We start from the raw sequence: 16,615 nt of genomic DNA on the forward strand, positions 1-16,615 counted from the left end.
GTTTCCTCAGCACAAATGTATGTAACAGTGTTCAAAAAAGTAAATAAGAAAATATGTAATGAGCTTGTTACAAAGATAAAACACCCTGTACAGTTCAGTCTAGTTTTTACCAATGCTAGTTCATTTCCTTTATCAGCTACAAAGGTAGCAAAGCATGTTTTGTCTATACTCAGCATTGGTTCTTGCAAGAGCACTGACTACCTACCAACTAGTGCTGTAAACTGAATTTAAGACTTCATTAACAATCCTGATGAGCTACCTTTTGAATCGTAGGGGACAGTAGAGAACAGATCCAGCTTGGTCACTGCTCACACCTTCTATAGCAAGCAAGTTTGCTGTGGTTAAGCAGGTTCTTTTCATTGTGCTATTGAGAAACAAACCTGTAAGGGCATGGAAACAGATTAGTCACTTCAGTTTCATTTGGTGGTTCTCAGGGTAACTAAACTGGATAAAAGCCAGCCAGTCCAAAATAAAATTTACTGTGAATTAAAATAGTGCTGGTGACTTGTTTGCACTCAAACCAAGTTGAAGATTGCCTCACGAAGTGTCAGAGGCATTTGGTCTGGGATGTGGCTGGAGACAAGAGAAACCTACTTCTTTAATTTAGCAGTAAAATTGTTCTAGGGCTTCTGGAAATGTAATTTGATCAGATCCTTTATTTTTTAGCAGTTTGCTTACCCAACAGAAACCCATTACTCTTAATAGTTGTTTGAGATAGAGAGAGGTGGGAATAAAGGCTTCTCTCTCTTCATCCTGATATTGACTTAACTTTTAAAGAGATGAAAGTAAAACCCTAGTTTCATCATAGAAAAGCTGATCATAAGTTGCAGTGTGTGATTCATACAAATTTTCTATTCCAAAGCTTGCTTTTTCACTCCTCCAACGTGAAGAATACCCATTTGCTAAGGGACATAGTTCAAAATCAGTCTACGGTTCTGCTGAACCATCGTGGAAAGTCACAGTGAACGTGGGTCATATACATTCTGTTCCTGTAATATACATACTAAGTAGGTAGCTGCATCTTCAGGGAATTTCACTAGTCCTGGGATGTATATGATGCATTTCATCCTACTCTGCTGAATTACTATAGTGAAAACAGAAGACAACAGTAAAATTAAAGCACGATTACAGGATTTAAGTGCAGTACAGTCTAGGTAGAAGCCATGAACATATAAGAGATTATAGTTTTACACGAACGCTTTTCAGTTGTTGAAAGGTATCCCAGAAAGACCAAAGAATTTAGAGGTCACCTTTTTTCTGTGTCTGTAACTTGGGTGCAATGGAAAATGTGGGAGAAAATGGGTAAAACAAAATCAGTGAAAGCATTTTTAATTCATTGCAATTACTTTTGTTACTGTCAGTGAAAATATTTATAAAGACAGTACAGTAACTTCTTAATAATTGTGTGTAAAAGAAATTGTCCTCTATAAATCTATTAGTAAGATTTGTGACATTTCCTTTTCATCGTTTGGCTTTAATTTTCTACCCTTTAACCATTAAGTGCTGACCATTTGTAACTCAGGTCTTTGTATGCAGAGGCCCTGAAGCCAACAAGTGCAGCCTCAGCAGGGCCTGGTGGCCCATGCCCAGCACTTGGCTAAGCACCAAGAAAGTGCTCTCTTCTATGTGACATGACTGTCCTTGTCCTGTAGTTCTCCGCCTTCCTCACTATTTTACTTGGGCATGAAATGAAATTGAACTCTTACGCACATTAGTCTCCCTCATTAATCAGCTTAATGCATAACTGTACTGTGGATCACTAGAACTGATTCAAGCAGTTTTGAAGGAAACAGGCAATCACAGGCTTTCAGATGCATACACAGCATTTGTTCACATTGCATCACACAGAGTTCTTCACACTGCATCTCTAGTTTTATATTTGGATGCTGTTTAAAATTACAGTTAATAAAATCAGATCTTACTTTGTATCATTGTCCGTCTCCAGCGTATCTGAGTGGGCAGCTGTTAGAAGGAGCCTGTGTTTTCCTTTCAATTTCATTTTTTGTTAAAAGCTACAGGATTTGTATTCCAATACTAAGGCTTTTGTTTTCTTTTAGGATCGAAATAGAATGTATGACAGTCTGAATATGCACTCTTTGGAAAACTCCCTTATTGACATTATGAGAGCAGAGCATGATCCACTTAAAGGTATGTTACTATGCTAAATAAAGGAAAAAAGGGTCATCCATTCTGCATATTTGAATTAATGCTGATTGTTAATTTAGACTCTAGGTTCATATGAAAAGGGCGAATGAACTATTTTCTCACTCTAATGAAAGTCAATTTTAAGCTAACTTTTACTGAAAACATTGTTTCATATTTACTTAAAACAAACCACTCCCAGTGTTGCCAGTTAATTTCCCTTTCTCTGCAGTGGAAGCTGAAAAGAAAACTTAAGTCCATTGATAAAATCAAGTTTTGTCCTTATAAGTATTTTTTCCAATCTTCTGGAATATTCTGGAGCACCCAAGAAGTCTAGAAATACAGTTTGCTTTAGAGTGCTGCTTCCTCTTAGAGTCCTGGGCTCTATTAATCGTTTGGTGACAGCAGTAAGCATATAGCTAGCATATGTGGGCTTCCATTTTAACTCCTCTTTTCATTGTACATTAACTCACTCTTGTGAATTCTGTTCTTCCATACTTTCTCAGGTAGCGTTTACTATTGAACATCAGGGTGGGGAACCCAAACCATTTCACTTGGACTGATCAGATGTTACTTCTTTTGTGGTGTTTTAATTAGACTAACATAATCTAATTATAACATTATCCAAGATTTCAGGCTTGCTTTGTAGAAATTAAATCTCTGTATTGAAGCAATTGAATTTTTTTTTTTTTTTTACTGCTTTTTACTGCCATCAATTCTCCATTCCTAGAGGCTCTTATACTTATATTAGCACAGAAGGACCTGTTGTTCTCCTAATTTCAAGGACACCTTGCTAGTCTGCTCATGATTCTCTTAAGAACTGTGTAATCATTTGGAAGACCTGTAGCATTCAGATAGCACTTAATGGTATTTTAATATTTAAAATAGTTAGCCAAAAGTTTGGAGTTTTTTCCCAAGCTGAAAATCTCTACAAAGCATCTGTATGTATGTAACATTTAATTAAATCATTAATTTTCTTGACTTTAAAGGAAGTGAAAGCCAAAATGACTTTTTCTTAGTTGTTTTTTTTTTTTTTTTAATCTGATCTCTTTTTTCTTACTTCCTGAGAGAGTTAATTCCATTTTAGCAATTTTATTTAAGTCCTTTATTCCTTTATTCAGTTCAGTTTGTCTATTCTGATGTTTGCAAAACATTATTAAGTAACGCAAAAGGTTTGAAACCTGTAAACAGCTAGCCCAGTGGTAACTGCTGTGTGGTAAAAGCATGCATATCTCTTCAAAGACAAGGTGACCAGGTGTGTTATTCCTGTTATAGAGCATTCTTGCTTCTATCTGCCATGCTCAGGTGAGGACTACTTCTTTCCTTTTCTGAAAGCTACTGTTAGGCATAAAGCTAGAGAATGCAGATCTTCTACTGCAATATACTGCCATTGACACCTCTCACCTTCCTGAAGATGAAAACCCGTCTGTTTCTTCTTTCTGTACGTGCTGACACGACAAATCGAATTTGTTGCTCAGTTCCCCCTGCCATCTCACTCTTTTAATTTTGGCTCTGTAATGCAGAAGAGAGTTCAGAGGCACAGTCAGCACAAAAAATAACCATATTCATTTATATTCGTCTCTTTGTACTTCATTATGTTACAATAGAAGAAAATGGTGTATTTCCAGTAATAATTTTCCAAGGACAGTAAGACAAGACAAAGCTTTAAGACTTGAAAGTTAATTTGGTTCATATGTAGATACTTTCAAAAACTCAGTAGTTTCCATCTGTGCTTTCTAGGGACATGAGAATATGGTGTCAGTCTACAGTTAAGAGATTTATTTTTTTTAACAGTTAGACAGTCATGCTCTTGCAGTGAAAATTCTGCTAAGTTTTGTGTTTGAACTGAAACAGATGGAAGCCATAGATAGTGATGAACTCAAAGAAAACGTATTTTTCTGTTCAAGTGCCAGAGAACAATGCACATGCCAACTGAATTTAAATAGAGTAATTGTGTGCTGCTATTTAAGTTGATGGATAAGATATTTTTTCTCCGTGGATGTGATTTCAGCTGAAACAGCTACGTTATTAACAATAAGGCACAAGAAATGTTCCTTATGAACTGAAAATGGGAGGAAGAGACCTTGTGGTATATCAGCCTTTTAGTTCTTCTTTACTGTCTTCTGATTTTTTTCACCATAAATTAGAATTTCTATAATTTCTGAGCAACTTCGCCTTTTTTTTTTATCTACAAGCCACGAAACTTTAACTTGGTTATATTAGTCTCTGTGACTTTTCACCACAGAAAATCTAACATTTATTTAAAACTCCATCATACTTGCTTGCAGATTGCACAGGATTAAGATGATGTTGATTATTATTATTAGTTTGTTGTTCTTATTAATATAGTAACATTTTGTTGTAACTAAAGAGTATTTTGTAACTAGAGAATATTTTTATGACAAGTTTTCAAGTAAATCTAAGCACACTAAAACAATGCATCTTTTATATCTGATCACAGCAGTAAAATGAAAGTCCATGGAATTTTAGGCACGTGTTTCAGATTTAGCTGCTTACAATATCTGGAGCATGACTAAGCATCTTGTCGGAAATTTTGCACAATGCAGAACAGACAGTCTGTGTACTAGCTCATAGCTTCAAGTTTTGCATGTCAACATCCATTTTAGGAGCAAGTCAAATTTCACCACTTTTGTTTTCATGAACTTGAGGAAAAAATTATTTCAAATATGATTCACTGAAAGCTAAGTTTATGCCTGCCAGAAAATGGTTTATAGATGACTAGTTTTGGCTTTACTTAGACAAAGCTTTGTCATTACAACACACATGATCAAAAGAAAAGTAATTTTTATCTTTCAATAAGATGTTTTCTAGGTAGGGTAATAGAGAGGAGATGTTTGACTTCACTAGTCATTGCAGCAAGAATACTGATCATATTAAAACTAATCTTTCCCATGCAGCTTTCTTGAAATACATTTCATACAAGATCTTAAGTAATATTTAAGATTATCCCGTCCCTTCAATTCCAGTGAAATAAAAACTGAAGTTAAAATAATTCATTTTATATCATTGTTCTTAAATACCCTTTTTATTCCCCTAATAGTCCTTAAGACAATTGAGAGAAGAATTAAAATACTGATAGCCTGACAAATATAGGTATTGCTAGTATAGCTCTTCAGATATGCCACTTGCATAGCTGCTTTTCTTTTTCCCTCTTCTACTCCCCAAAATATCGATGCATTTTGCTGTCAAGAAGGGAGAAGGATGATGCATTTGAGCTGAAACAGATCATGGAGAAACCTTAGCTTAGATATGGTTGTTACATTTTCTATGCAATATCTATTAGAATCGAGGAGACTGATTTATTGGAATTCATTACCTACTGTTTTAAACATCCTTCTAGTAAAGATTGTGGCACAGAGAACACTGTCTTTCTTTCAAAGACATTTGTTTTATATTTTGTGTTACGAAGCTCTGAAGTTTAAAGCTGCACAGTTTCTTCCTAGAGTAATTCAGTTTGTGCCAAGAAAAGAATTTCTGAGGCTGGAAAAAAATATAGAGGAAAAAATTCTCTCCCTGCTCTCATAAAAGGCTTTGAAATCATACATACACATTGTTTCTTCTTTCTGCCATAGGGGTTTTTTTTCTGATAAAAGAATATATTTAAGACTGAGACGCTGATTTGTCTGAATACAGACAAATGTCTTTGGACTATCAAAGACAACCCATTTGGCCTCATTGTGACTTGCATAATTCACACGCAAGCATTGGAAAATGCAGTCTCTAGGTTTTCTGTAACTAGGTGTTGTCCAAACATGGGTTTGTGCTGTTGTCTTAACTACGCTGATTCCAAAAACTGCTTTCTGGAACTGCTGTGATCCTCAGCCATTCACTCATACTGGGAAAAGCTTGACTTGGAAGCTTTTTCTCTTCTACTCAGGATATCTCTTGAAAAAAAAAAAAAAAAAAAAAGGGCAAGGAATTTTTGATTCTCAGTCTCTCCGTAAAACACACTAAGATTTTTTTCTTTTTAAAGGGAGGGAGTAGGCATGAAATATCAAACTTGTGAATCTGTGAGTCAGTAATGTTTAAAACACTAATGTTTTAATATATGGGGATTCCTCCAACAGTTTAGTTAAATATGAATAAAAAGTATGCATTTCTAAAAGTAGATGTGAATCCCTTAAAATTAAAAAGTGACTATGCCAAGAAGTTTACAAAAATTTGAATTTCATTTGCCCTATACATAACATGAGATTGCAGAAATGTTGCTAAAACTAGGTTTGTTACTCTTTCCTCATGTTTGGGTTAGCAAGACTCCTAATTGGATTCAGTGGATAAATCGGCCTACCAAAATCTATCTGAAGCTTTTAAATTTTTTTCTGTCCTTGGAGAAGAATGCATTGAGAAATATGTGTGAGGTAGGCAGTTCTGTTAATATTAATTACATTTAGATAAGGAAGGGGAGGCTAGGTTTAATAGAACTCTAGTTGCCTAATAAGTGTCAGGCATACCTGCTGCTTCTTAGCAATGCTAGTTTCAGTTTAGCCACGATACATGAGAATTATTAATTAGCAGTAACCTGGTGAAGTTGCAAGTTCAGGTTTGCACAGAGAAAATTTCTGTAACATGATGATCTTTCTGATACAGAATGGTAATATTAGGTGCTGTTTTTGTTCCAGATAGTAGCAGGTTACAGATTTTGGATTCTGTGGACAAGGTCTGCAGAGAGGTAGTGAAATAACTTAGTTTACATTTTTCAGGAATAGACTAAGTCTATTATTTAAATATTAGATATTTTCTAACTAATTGGTAGTTGATTTAAAGCTATTCAATCATCTTTATTATTAAAACTACTTATTTATGCAGGTGGAGGCTACTGGAACTGCTAGAAGACCCTTGAATGGTTTATACAGTTCTAGGTTTCTGACATTGAAGGATGGGATTAGATAAGATTTGTGCCTTGTTCTTAAAATGGTGTCCTTTTTTTTGTGGTTGTTTTAATGCATTGAACAACATACAGTGAAAACAGCCAGCTAGAAAGATATATGTGATAGAAACAAAGTAAATTGTTACAAGATGGTTCTCCCATCTTCTGTATTCTACATGCTGATATTTTAAGTGAGGTTTAATATAGTAAATGTCCATTTAATTAGAATAATGTGTTAAAAAATGCTGCGGTCTGAGCTTTGTGTAAAACTGATCTTGAACCCAATTCCACGTGTGAAATGTTCTGAATTTATGTATGTCATGAAATTCAGGTAGATAGCCTAGGAAACAGTGCCTTTTACTTCCAACAGATTAAGCTGAGGGATAAGAACCTAAATTAGCATTATAAATCAGTAGCAGTGAATTAATTTTGAAAATGTAACCAAACATTCTATGTTTAAAATGTTCTTAAAGTTGGAAGTCCAAGTTCTAGACAACATAGCAAATATAGGGGTTTAGTTCATTGGAATGCAGTAGAGTTTTGAAATCACATTGAAATACCTATGTAAATAAAACTTACAAGTATCAGTACCGCAGTGTACTGAATATTGTGTCAATTGTTTTGCTTTCTAACCCTGAAATAACTCATTATCTCAGTTAGCAAATTCATCTTCCCAACAGGGAGATGGGGTTTTGGTATGCAGTGGTGGGCCCAGCTGCTTGGTGCAGTCCTTTCCTTCCACTCAGTGAGAATTCCTTCATAATTTCAGCTTGGCATCTTTGTTTCAGATGCAGCTTATTTGTAAAGCTATAAAGGGGAAAAAGCAAAAGAATGCAAAGGCAGAGTTATAAACATTGAAATTACTATTTTTTTAGAAGTTTTCTTCCCCAGGTGTTGACATTACTGAGTTTCTCTGTCCTACTAGGCCTTAAATCTGTCTTCTGTGTACAAAATCACTGTGGGATAAAGACCTCTATCCTTTGCCTCTCGCTAAATAGGAAAAGAGGCTAAATTCAGACAGGGATAAGACTGTCACCACAGACTCAAGGAAGTTTGAAATAATGTCTCTCAATTTCTTTTTTTATACTCAATAAATACAGCATTCTGATTTGCATGGAACACCTCATATTGCTACAAGTATTTCTATAGTGATGTATGTAAACATGATATGATGGTGATCTTGGGAAATTCTTGGTGTTAGACAAATGATAGAGCAAAAACCTAGGAAGTCTAGCAAAGCAACTTACACACCAGGCTGTGTTGTGGAAGCTCCCATAGTGCAATTTAAGGATGCCTTTTTCCTTATTCTCTGCCTGTTTTACCAACATGCATTGCTAGAAGGGCAGAATTTTTGTACTTCCAAGAAACATTATGTATAACTGTAGATGTCCAGTGTGCCAGAACAGATATATTAAATCTTGAAGACAAGAAACATAAAGACAGAGGCTCCTACAAAGGCTTTTGTTTTGTATTTTGCCTAAACCTACTCAAAAATTCTGTTGAAGTTAGAGAAGACATGAGAGTCTTTCTGGATGGCATTCTTCTCCCTTTCTCCAGGAGCTTGCCCTAGTCTTTCAGTGCTTCCGAATTCAACAGCAAATTTTTCTTACCTAATCTGCAGGTGTTCTAGTACCATCCATTCTTTCAATAATAATATTTGTGAGATGCCAACTACTTCATAGCTGTATAAACATCTTTTTGCCACAATGCCTGCAAATAAATAATATGTCTGAACAAAATTTCCTTAGTTATCCTAATCTTATAATTTTTAAGTTTTACATTTCAGAGTTTGCAATGTGTTCAATATGTGTGATATTTTCAGATTATTTTTGGCAGAAAATTAACATGTTGGTTTCTTAAAGGAGGAAAGCAAAACCTAAACCCTATTATTTACTGATTTATAATAAAAAGGTTTCTTATTTAACTCCAAAGGTGTCCCTTGGGACTCAGAAATTTCTAGTCTTGCTGCTAAGCTCATGGATTTACCAGCAGTGGAGGACCAAACAGAGTATGATAAGAATTGCTAGACAGCCATAATAATATAGCTTGCTGATTTGGTTTTTTCTTTTTTTCCCGTTTTTTTGTTTTGTTTTGTTTTGGTTTGGGTTTTTTTGTTTTGTTTTTTTGGTTTTGTTTTTGGTTGGTTTGTTTGTTTTTGTGCAAGCCATCTGCATATATTATGACCCTTTAAAAATGTGTGAGTTCTACATGCCCATTGCTTCCAGACTGAGTTCTTCTCTGTGCCTCTACAAGCATTCCCATTTCCTTCAAAAGATTCACATGTTTAAGTCACAGTGTTCATATATATATATATATATAAAATATTCTTGAGATTATAAGCAAGCAAGCATATTTGAATAGCAAGATAGATGGCAATGCAGTTTTTTGCACATTCAACCACAGTTTTTCCAAACACAGCGGTTATTGTACGTGTCTCTCTAGGTCAGTGTGCACTACTGGTATGTTTGCAGCTTCCTGTAAACAGAAAAGGTCTCCTTTAATAAAAAGGAATTTGTAGTGAACAGAAACTTCAGCTGTGCATTTTAAACCATTCATTTAACTACTAAAGTATAACATGCCACCAGTGTAGTAAAATGCAATTCTTGAAAAATTCTAATGTCAAGATACAAGGTTTTCAAATTATTTTTTTAATTCAGTCTAAAATGCTGAGAATTTTATCTATAACAGTCTTTAATTTTTTTTAATCTGTAGATAAGCAACTGCTCTAATTTTGCTAGACTTACTGAAAAATATTACATACCACGGTTACATGAAATACACCAAGACACAGTCATAAATCAGTTAATAACATTTTCATGCCTTATTTCTTACTAACATGATTTTTCTTAAATTGATTCAGTTGAGAAGCACTAAATTGTAGAAATGCCACTCTGTTAAGCAATGTGCATAGTGCAGTTATTCACAGTCACTGTGAAAGAGAAGACTAAAGCAGTCAGCACTATTTCTGGGTGTCATGAAACAAAAAGTGGCTTTATCCTATTGGAGCTGATCCCAAAGTACACTGCAGATCTCATGACCAGAGAATTAAGGTTAAGAAGTCTGTTCTTGTCAGCTTTAACTTGGGTCAAGGGTATTGTTGGTTAATGTGCTTGGAGTTAAATATTAGCTCTTTATTTCCCTTAGGCAAATTCTAAGCAGTGATTTTTCATTATTTTTTCTAGCATAATAGCTAAAACCTCTGCATTTGTTTTGTTCTCTGGTTTTTGTTTTCTTTTAAGGTCGCTTGAGTTATCCACATCCGGGGACTGACAATCTTCTGATGTTAAATGGTAAGTTCTAATCTTATAACAGTTTGTAATTATCTCTAGCTTAGTTTAAATCTGACATGCTGGTATAAAATTATACTATTATATTCTGTTACTGAATTACTTGTCTCTAGTCTTCATCACTGATGGGACTGTTGCCATTTTTTGGAGTTGAATGGCAAGAGCTAATCTTGCAACAGCCTTTCATTATATCTAGCTTATTGGAAATCTGAAATGCTCATAATGATGCACTATTCTTTTTTGTTCTCAAGCAAACCAGGGGTATGTTTTCCAAAGAACTGTAAGAAATCTATTATACTGAAACAGGAATTAGAAAAATAAAACTGCCAGAAACACATGTTTTTCTGTATTGGGTAAATAAAGAGTGAACTAGACACTTTGTATTACATTTGTGTGAAATAACATTTTATTTTTGTTGGAGTTTTTGAAAGTGGCTTTTGTCAAGCACGTGTCTAACCATGAAATATGCTGAAGTTAGAGTTCATGTTCATGTTCCTCTCCCAGTAGTTCAGACTTCATGAACATCTGCTACTCAGTGAAGGCATGAACTTTAGCCTTTGTTCAAGGCTAAAGAAGGAAGCACAGCTTGGTAATCCATCTAAGTCAATAATAAATCAGGGGGTTTGCACATAAATGTTTTCTCCATTGGGAAAAATTAGAGCCGTAGCACCACAGCTTCTCTAGATTAGAAAATGTGGAAGCCGTTGTACCCAAAGTACACTTTCATCATTCACTTGATGAGTCTAAGTGTTAACAGTAAAGATCTCTTAATAAAAAAAAATATGGCCTGAGCACATTTTTTGTGGTTTTAAATTATGAGGAGGGTTTTTTTGTTTTGGCGGTGGTGGATTTTGGTGGTTTTTTTAATTGCCTTACCCATTCTGCTCAGTCATTTACACTTGTGCAAATGGATATAAAATGTAAACAAATATCTATTTTCCCTGCATAACACCGAGTAAATGTTTAAAATTTTAAGGAAATTAAGATTTACCTATATACCCAGTAAAGGAAAATACTGCACAATGGACATTTGAAGAAGTAGATCCTTCAGTATTGAATAGGTAACCTTAAGATAATGGAGTATCTTGAAAAGAAAAAATAGGTACTTAACTATTGAAATAAAATCAGTGTTTAGCCAACACCATCTTGATTCCTCTACACTGAATATCAATGTGCTTGATGTCACAACATTTACAACATTTTATTTGCTGTATTTAAGTGCAGCTTTAAGACCTCTTCTGCAAACTGGTTTGTTCAGGTAGTATATGTGCAATTGTCATTATCTGCTGCTGTACAAGGAAATGTTAGATGGGAGGATATGAAGAGAAACTGAAATATTGCAGTGAGATGGGTGTAAGAAATTAATATTTTAATTAATTTGATTTTTCTTAGAGTGGTGAACTCCTCTTTTTAGAGTTTTGCATGGAAAGAAAAGCACATGGGAACTGCTGTTACTCTGTGGAATAGCTAGGAAAGAAGGAGTTTGTTGTTATGGACACTGGAAAAACACAGTGGTATCAGTCTATCCTAAAACCTTACCACAAAGCTAGAACATGCACTGAAGAATATCTTGCTTTTAACACTTGTGTGGTTTCTCTTGTACTTTGAAAGGTAGCACTTAGTGTGACTGCTGTCCTCTTTAAAAGCTGCAATATTATTTTCAGCCTTCAGTAAGTGAGATAAAAATAACAGTTCGAGTATCTAAAAGGTCCTGCAACGCATAATTTTTAAAATTATGCACTTTAGAATTTAATTCAGAGCCCTGTTGTGTAGACACCTAGTCTGTACCACATAGCTGGAGTCTGATGTAGCTGTCGGTGCAGGCCAGGGCAGTCAGGAGCACTCTTCAGAGCCCCTTCAGGCTGCCATGTCTTAACTGCAGCTTCTTGCAGCTCAAGAACAGAAGCACTGGGAGCAGCTTTTGGGAAGCTCCAGCTGCTCAGACTCTGCACAACCTTCCTTTCTTAGCAAGAATTGAGAGACTTCCTCCAAATGTGCAGTAATGAGAATTATGGTTTGAACACCTGTTGATGAACTTGTAGACTTCAATTTCCTTTTCTGCTTAAGTGGGTTTAAGCTAGAATTTCCCTCTATCCCTGTAATTGGTGCCTTGGATGGAAAATTGGGAAAATAAGAGTTAGTAATTCAAAGACTCACATTTGTCCCTTAATTTCTCAGTGAGTAGCTGTGAGGAGTAGCAGTAATACCAGACCTTCATGAAAGCAAATCACTAATATTCTAAACATCCTCTGCCCATTTATGCATGCAATAATACTTAATACTTACCCTTTCTGGATTTTAATTGTTTTAGTTTTAGTGAACTGGTATCTCTGGATTCCAGAAAGGTGGAATACGAGCCTAACATGAGCCAGGCTGAAATTGTGCAGCCCTTTTAAGATTAAATGCTTCTAGGGAAAACTTTTTTTTAGGTAGTTTTTCCTCTTAAGTGATAGATTTTTTCCAACTCATTTAAAATGTACTTACTGTACTGTACCTAATATTAATATTTACAGTTTTCATTATTTAAATTAATGAAGTGAACTAATGGAAACCTGATTTATGTGTTTTAATAAATTATATATCTTTATGTATCTGTTTCAGCTTAAGCTGTAAAAAAAGTAATGCATTTTTAATGACTTATCTCTCAAAAGTCAAAAAAAAAAGTTGCCTTGGAAGGGGTGTATCTGACTGCATCTTTGTCAGCTTAGAGAGAACATTTGTGAAACAAGTGGTAATGCATGAGTCGAGTTTATTGGGATGTAGGGTTTTTTTCCCCATTATGGGGTTCCCCCCACCTTCTATAGTTTTAATGCCTTGAATTTTTTCAGTGGCTGTTGAAACATAATTCCCCATTTGATTAGTTTAGCATGGGTGTATTAGACTGCCTAGAGATACTATGGCTGGTTGTGCTTCTAAAGAAAGCTGTTTTACTTCAAATAGAAATTACTAAACTTCCTATACAGGAATTGCTGAATGAACCTCTGTAGTCTTTTAGGTGTGGCCAGGTTGAATAGTCATAATGATGTCTTTCAGTCTCAAAGTCTATGAAGGTGTTATTTCTAAAGAAATCTAAATGGAATTTGGGGACCCAAATCCAGCAGGATAAAATGAGAATGAGGCACCTACCTCCTTTAGTCTAGACTCCTGGGAAATTATTGCTGTAACTATTTATGGGTTTCTTTAAATTACAATGATTAATGAAAAAGGCTTCATCATGTCTCTGTCATTATTTGATTGTTATGTCAGAATGTTAGTGACAAATAGTATTTTTTCTTTCTATGAACTTCACAGGTATCTTTGTAGGAAATTTGCTTGGTAGTTTTTCCTGATACACAACATAGTATTTTTAATTCAGCTCAGTCATTCAGTTGAGTTACTTCAATATGTGTATATTTGATCTCTGGTTATGTATTTGAAATATGTTTGAAATATATGAAACCATACATTTGGTGTCTTTGTGGTAGCATTGCTCACATAACATACAGTTCTATTCTCTCGATGTTAGATAAGCATGCACAACAAATGTGTAACAAATTACTTCTGTCTTAAATCTGTGAGCTTATTTACATTGCAGAAAGGAGGATTTTAATTTTTCTGATGGGTGTAAGCTATATTAGTATGTGACTTCAGGGATACAGAAAAAGAAGGTTTTAGCTAAAAGGAAATATCTTTGTTGTATATAAAGCACTCTTAATTTTTGAAGATTCCAGTGTACTGGAGTTTTATTGGGCATCGTTATACTTTGTGTATGTGTTGCCTAATTGATATTTTCTAGAATAAAAGTGTCTTTTATGCATTCTCACTCATTTGAAATCTTTCCAAGTTACTGGCTTGTTAAAATATCTAGCTTTATAAACTAAAACACAAATTTCTGTATGACTTATTATTTGGACAAGTTAAGGAAAACAGTTTAATCTCTCCTTTTTTGTTGCTGTAAATCAGTTGTTTGCCTACAGTGTCTGGCCTTTTCCAAAAGAGCTGTCTTCTATGCAATTATTTATCTATAAACACATGCACTGATTATGTGTATGTTAAATACATCTGTATCATCTAGATGTATAGGTAAACCTGTAATTAACTATATTTATACTGCTGCCATGCTCTGTAAGCATGAGTGCTCTGTGAGGTGTAAAACATATGTATATATATATAAAACATTACATGCATATTATTTTAATAAATACAGAAAATCTGCATTTTTCTAAATGCAAAGGAGCACTAAATCCCTGCCCAGATTAGTTTGCAATCTAAATGAGCAAGACAGATAAATTTCAGGGAGAAAGGTTTGCCATACAAGTAAAGTAAACAATGTGACAACATCCAGTACAGGTTTTTTCCCATTTTCACTGATTTCATTGTTTTGCAGAAGTAAGAAATACACAAGATAACTTTGGTAGATCATTGTAATTTTTGTATATATAAAATACTGCACCATCTACTGTTTAAAGTTTAACTGCATTGGGATTTTTTAACTTTTTTAATAACTCTTTCTTGTTTTTTCCTTAAAATTACTGTTGCCTTTTTTTTTTTTTTGAATGTACAAAGAAGACTTCAGTTAATCTGCAGCAAAATATTTTTCTGCGTATCAACTTGTGTTAACTATGAAAATGTAATAAAATAGCTGAGCTGGTTTGGAAGGCTGAAAGGGGTCGAAGAAAAGAAAAGCAGTATCCTGACACTTGTGCCAAAAGATGAATATTAGTATGCATCACTCTATTATCCTTTGAGAGGGAACACAGCACTGCAGACATTGCTGCAGATGGGCTGCACTTTTAATTTTCCCTGCTTACTCTAGTTTTATTTGTGGGTGGAATTTTTTTTTAAAAAAAAGCATCTGAGGTTAGGCGAGGGCTTAGTGACGCTACTGCTAATGCTATGTGGGAGTCACTTTGGCCAGGAGTCAGAGAAGAATTGTACATGCTGCAACACTGACACAGAACCGTGTGACTTCTGGCAAGGCCTGGCTTCAGGGAGAAAACACGTCTGAAGCTCAGCATCAGTCTCCCCAGCACCTAGTGAGAGAGCTGATCACACAGAAGAATACACTGTTCTGTGGATTCTGTTTCGATGTCGAAAATCTGAATTAAAGTGTTTCCACTTGGTTAGATACACAAGTCTCTTTCAGAAAGTGTTTTCTTCTCTTTTGGCTTTCTAGTAGAAATTTTAAAGATCTGAAAATCTTTAAACAAAAACTGTTCTCTTCAATAATAATTACTTCAGGTCAGAGATAATAAATCTGAAAGCAAGTTCATTACAAGTTGGATAGCAAGACGTTGACTGTTATATAAATTAACTGTTCTAAGGGAGAAAAAACAAGAAAAATTTTTCAGAGTTCCATAAGCAATCCACTGAATTTCTAGTCGAAAGAGATCAAGATAACAAAGGGAAAAATATTTAATAAAAATTTTGAAAATCCTTAATCACATATCAGGTGTCAGGATGTAAGTATTTCGTAATATGAGAATGGAACAATGACATTTATAAATAATTGATTGATGAGTCTATATATATTTCAGTAGCCTACAATAGCAGTTGCTTTTAAGAGAACTGTGTGTATAGATGCCTCATAAAATCAAAACAATAATGCCAAGACGCAGCAGTCTGTTCCCAAATGTTGCTCTGGTCTTCTGGTTAATAGTAACATCTATTTGAATACTGAACTCCACTGTGGAATGATTAAAGTAATTTTTCTCAGATACTGAGTCTGTTAAACAGGAATAGAAAATACTTTGTGGTAATGTAACTAAGAAATTACACAAAGCTTGATAGTTTCTGTATTAGTAATCTGTCTATTTTTAGTTTTTTAGCCTTCAGGCAGAGAAGCAATCAGTATGGTCTTCTGAACTGTAGCTACAAGCATGATCTCTTTAAGAATCTTGCAAAACTCAAAAGTTAGGAAAATCTTGGATTTACATGCAGTCTGTGTGAAATTGTTGCTTTGCCTTTGTGCAGTGTTTTTGATACAATGCTATTTCTTGTGACTTGTGCCCTGATTTCGTTTGCGAGTACAAGGCATCTTTTGTTTCAAACAAAACCTTGCGGTTAATTTTCTGCTAGGTCTTTTCATGAAAAAGGAAGGTCACGGCTTACAGCATTTGCATTGTCACTGCAAAGGACTGTACAAACTGTTCCATGTGGACCAGGATGTGTCTGTGATTAATTTAACACTTGCTACATGCTCTTTACAGTAGTATTTTCCTTTTTACAATTTCAGTACCCTATGTGTGTTATTTAGGCACTTGTGTAAGATAAAATCACATTTTGAGAATTAATTGCAAAATTCCCATAACTAATTTAT

At 34.7% G+C, this 16,615-nt stretch overlaps 1 protein-coding gene across 3 annotated transcripts in view; it reads left to right on the forward strand.

The window, feature by feature from the left end:
- Nucleotides 1-16,615, forward strand: part of CPEB2 (cytoplasmic polyadenylation element binding protein 2) — a 52,213-nt gene that overhangs the window by 12,873 nt on the left and 22,725 nt on the right. For all 3 annotated transcript variants that reach the window (XM_066317274.1, XM_066317275.1, XM_066317276.1), the window contains 2 exons: nucleotides 2,058-2,148; nucleotides 10,270-10,320. In XM_066317274.1, the coding sequence (XP_066173371.1) occupies nucleotides 2,058-2,148; nucleotides 10,270-10,320 (142 nt within the window). The remainder of the gene's footprint in view (nucleotides 1-2,057; nucleotides 2,149-10,269; nucleotides 10,321-16,615) is intronic.

This window comes from Sylvia atricapilla, chromosome 4 (genome assembly GCF_009819655.1).
Source record: "Sylvia atricapilla isolate bSylAtr1 chromosome 4, bSylAtr1.pri, whole genome shotgun sequence".
Classification (NCBI taxonomy): Eukaryota; Metazoa; Chordata; class Aves; order Passeriformes; family Sylviidae; genus Sylvia; species Sylvia atricapilla.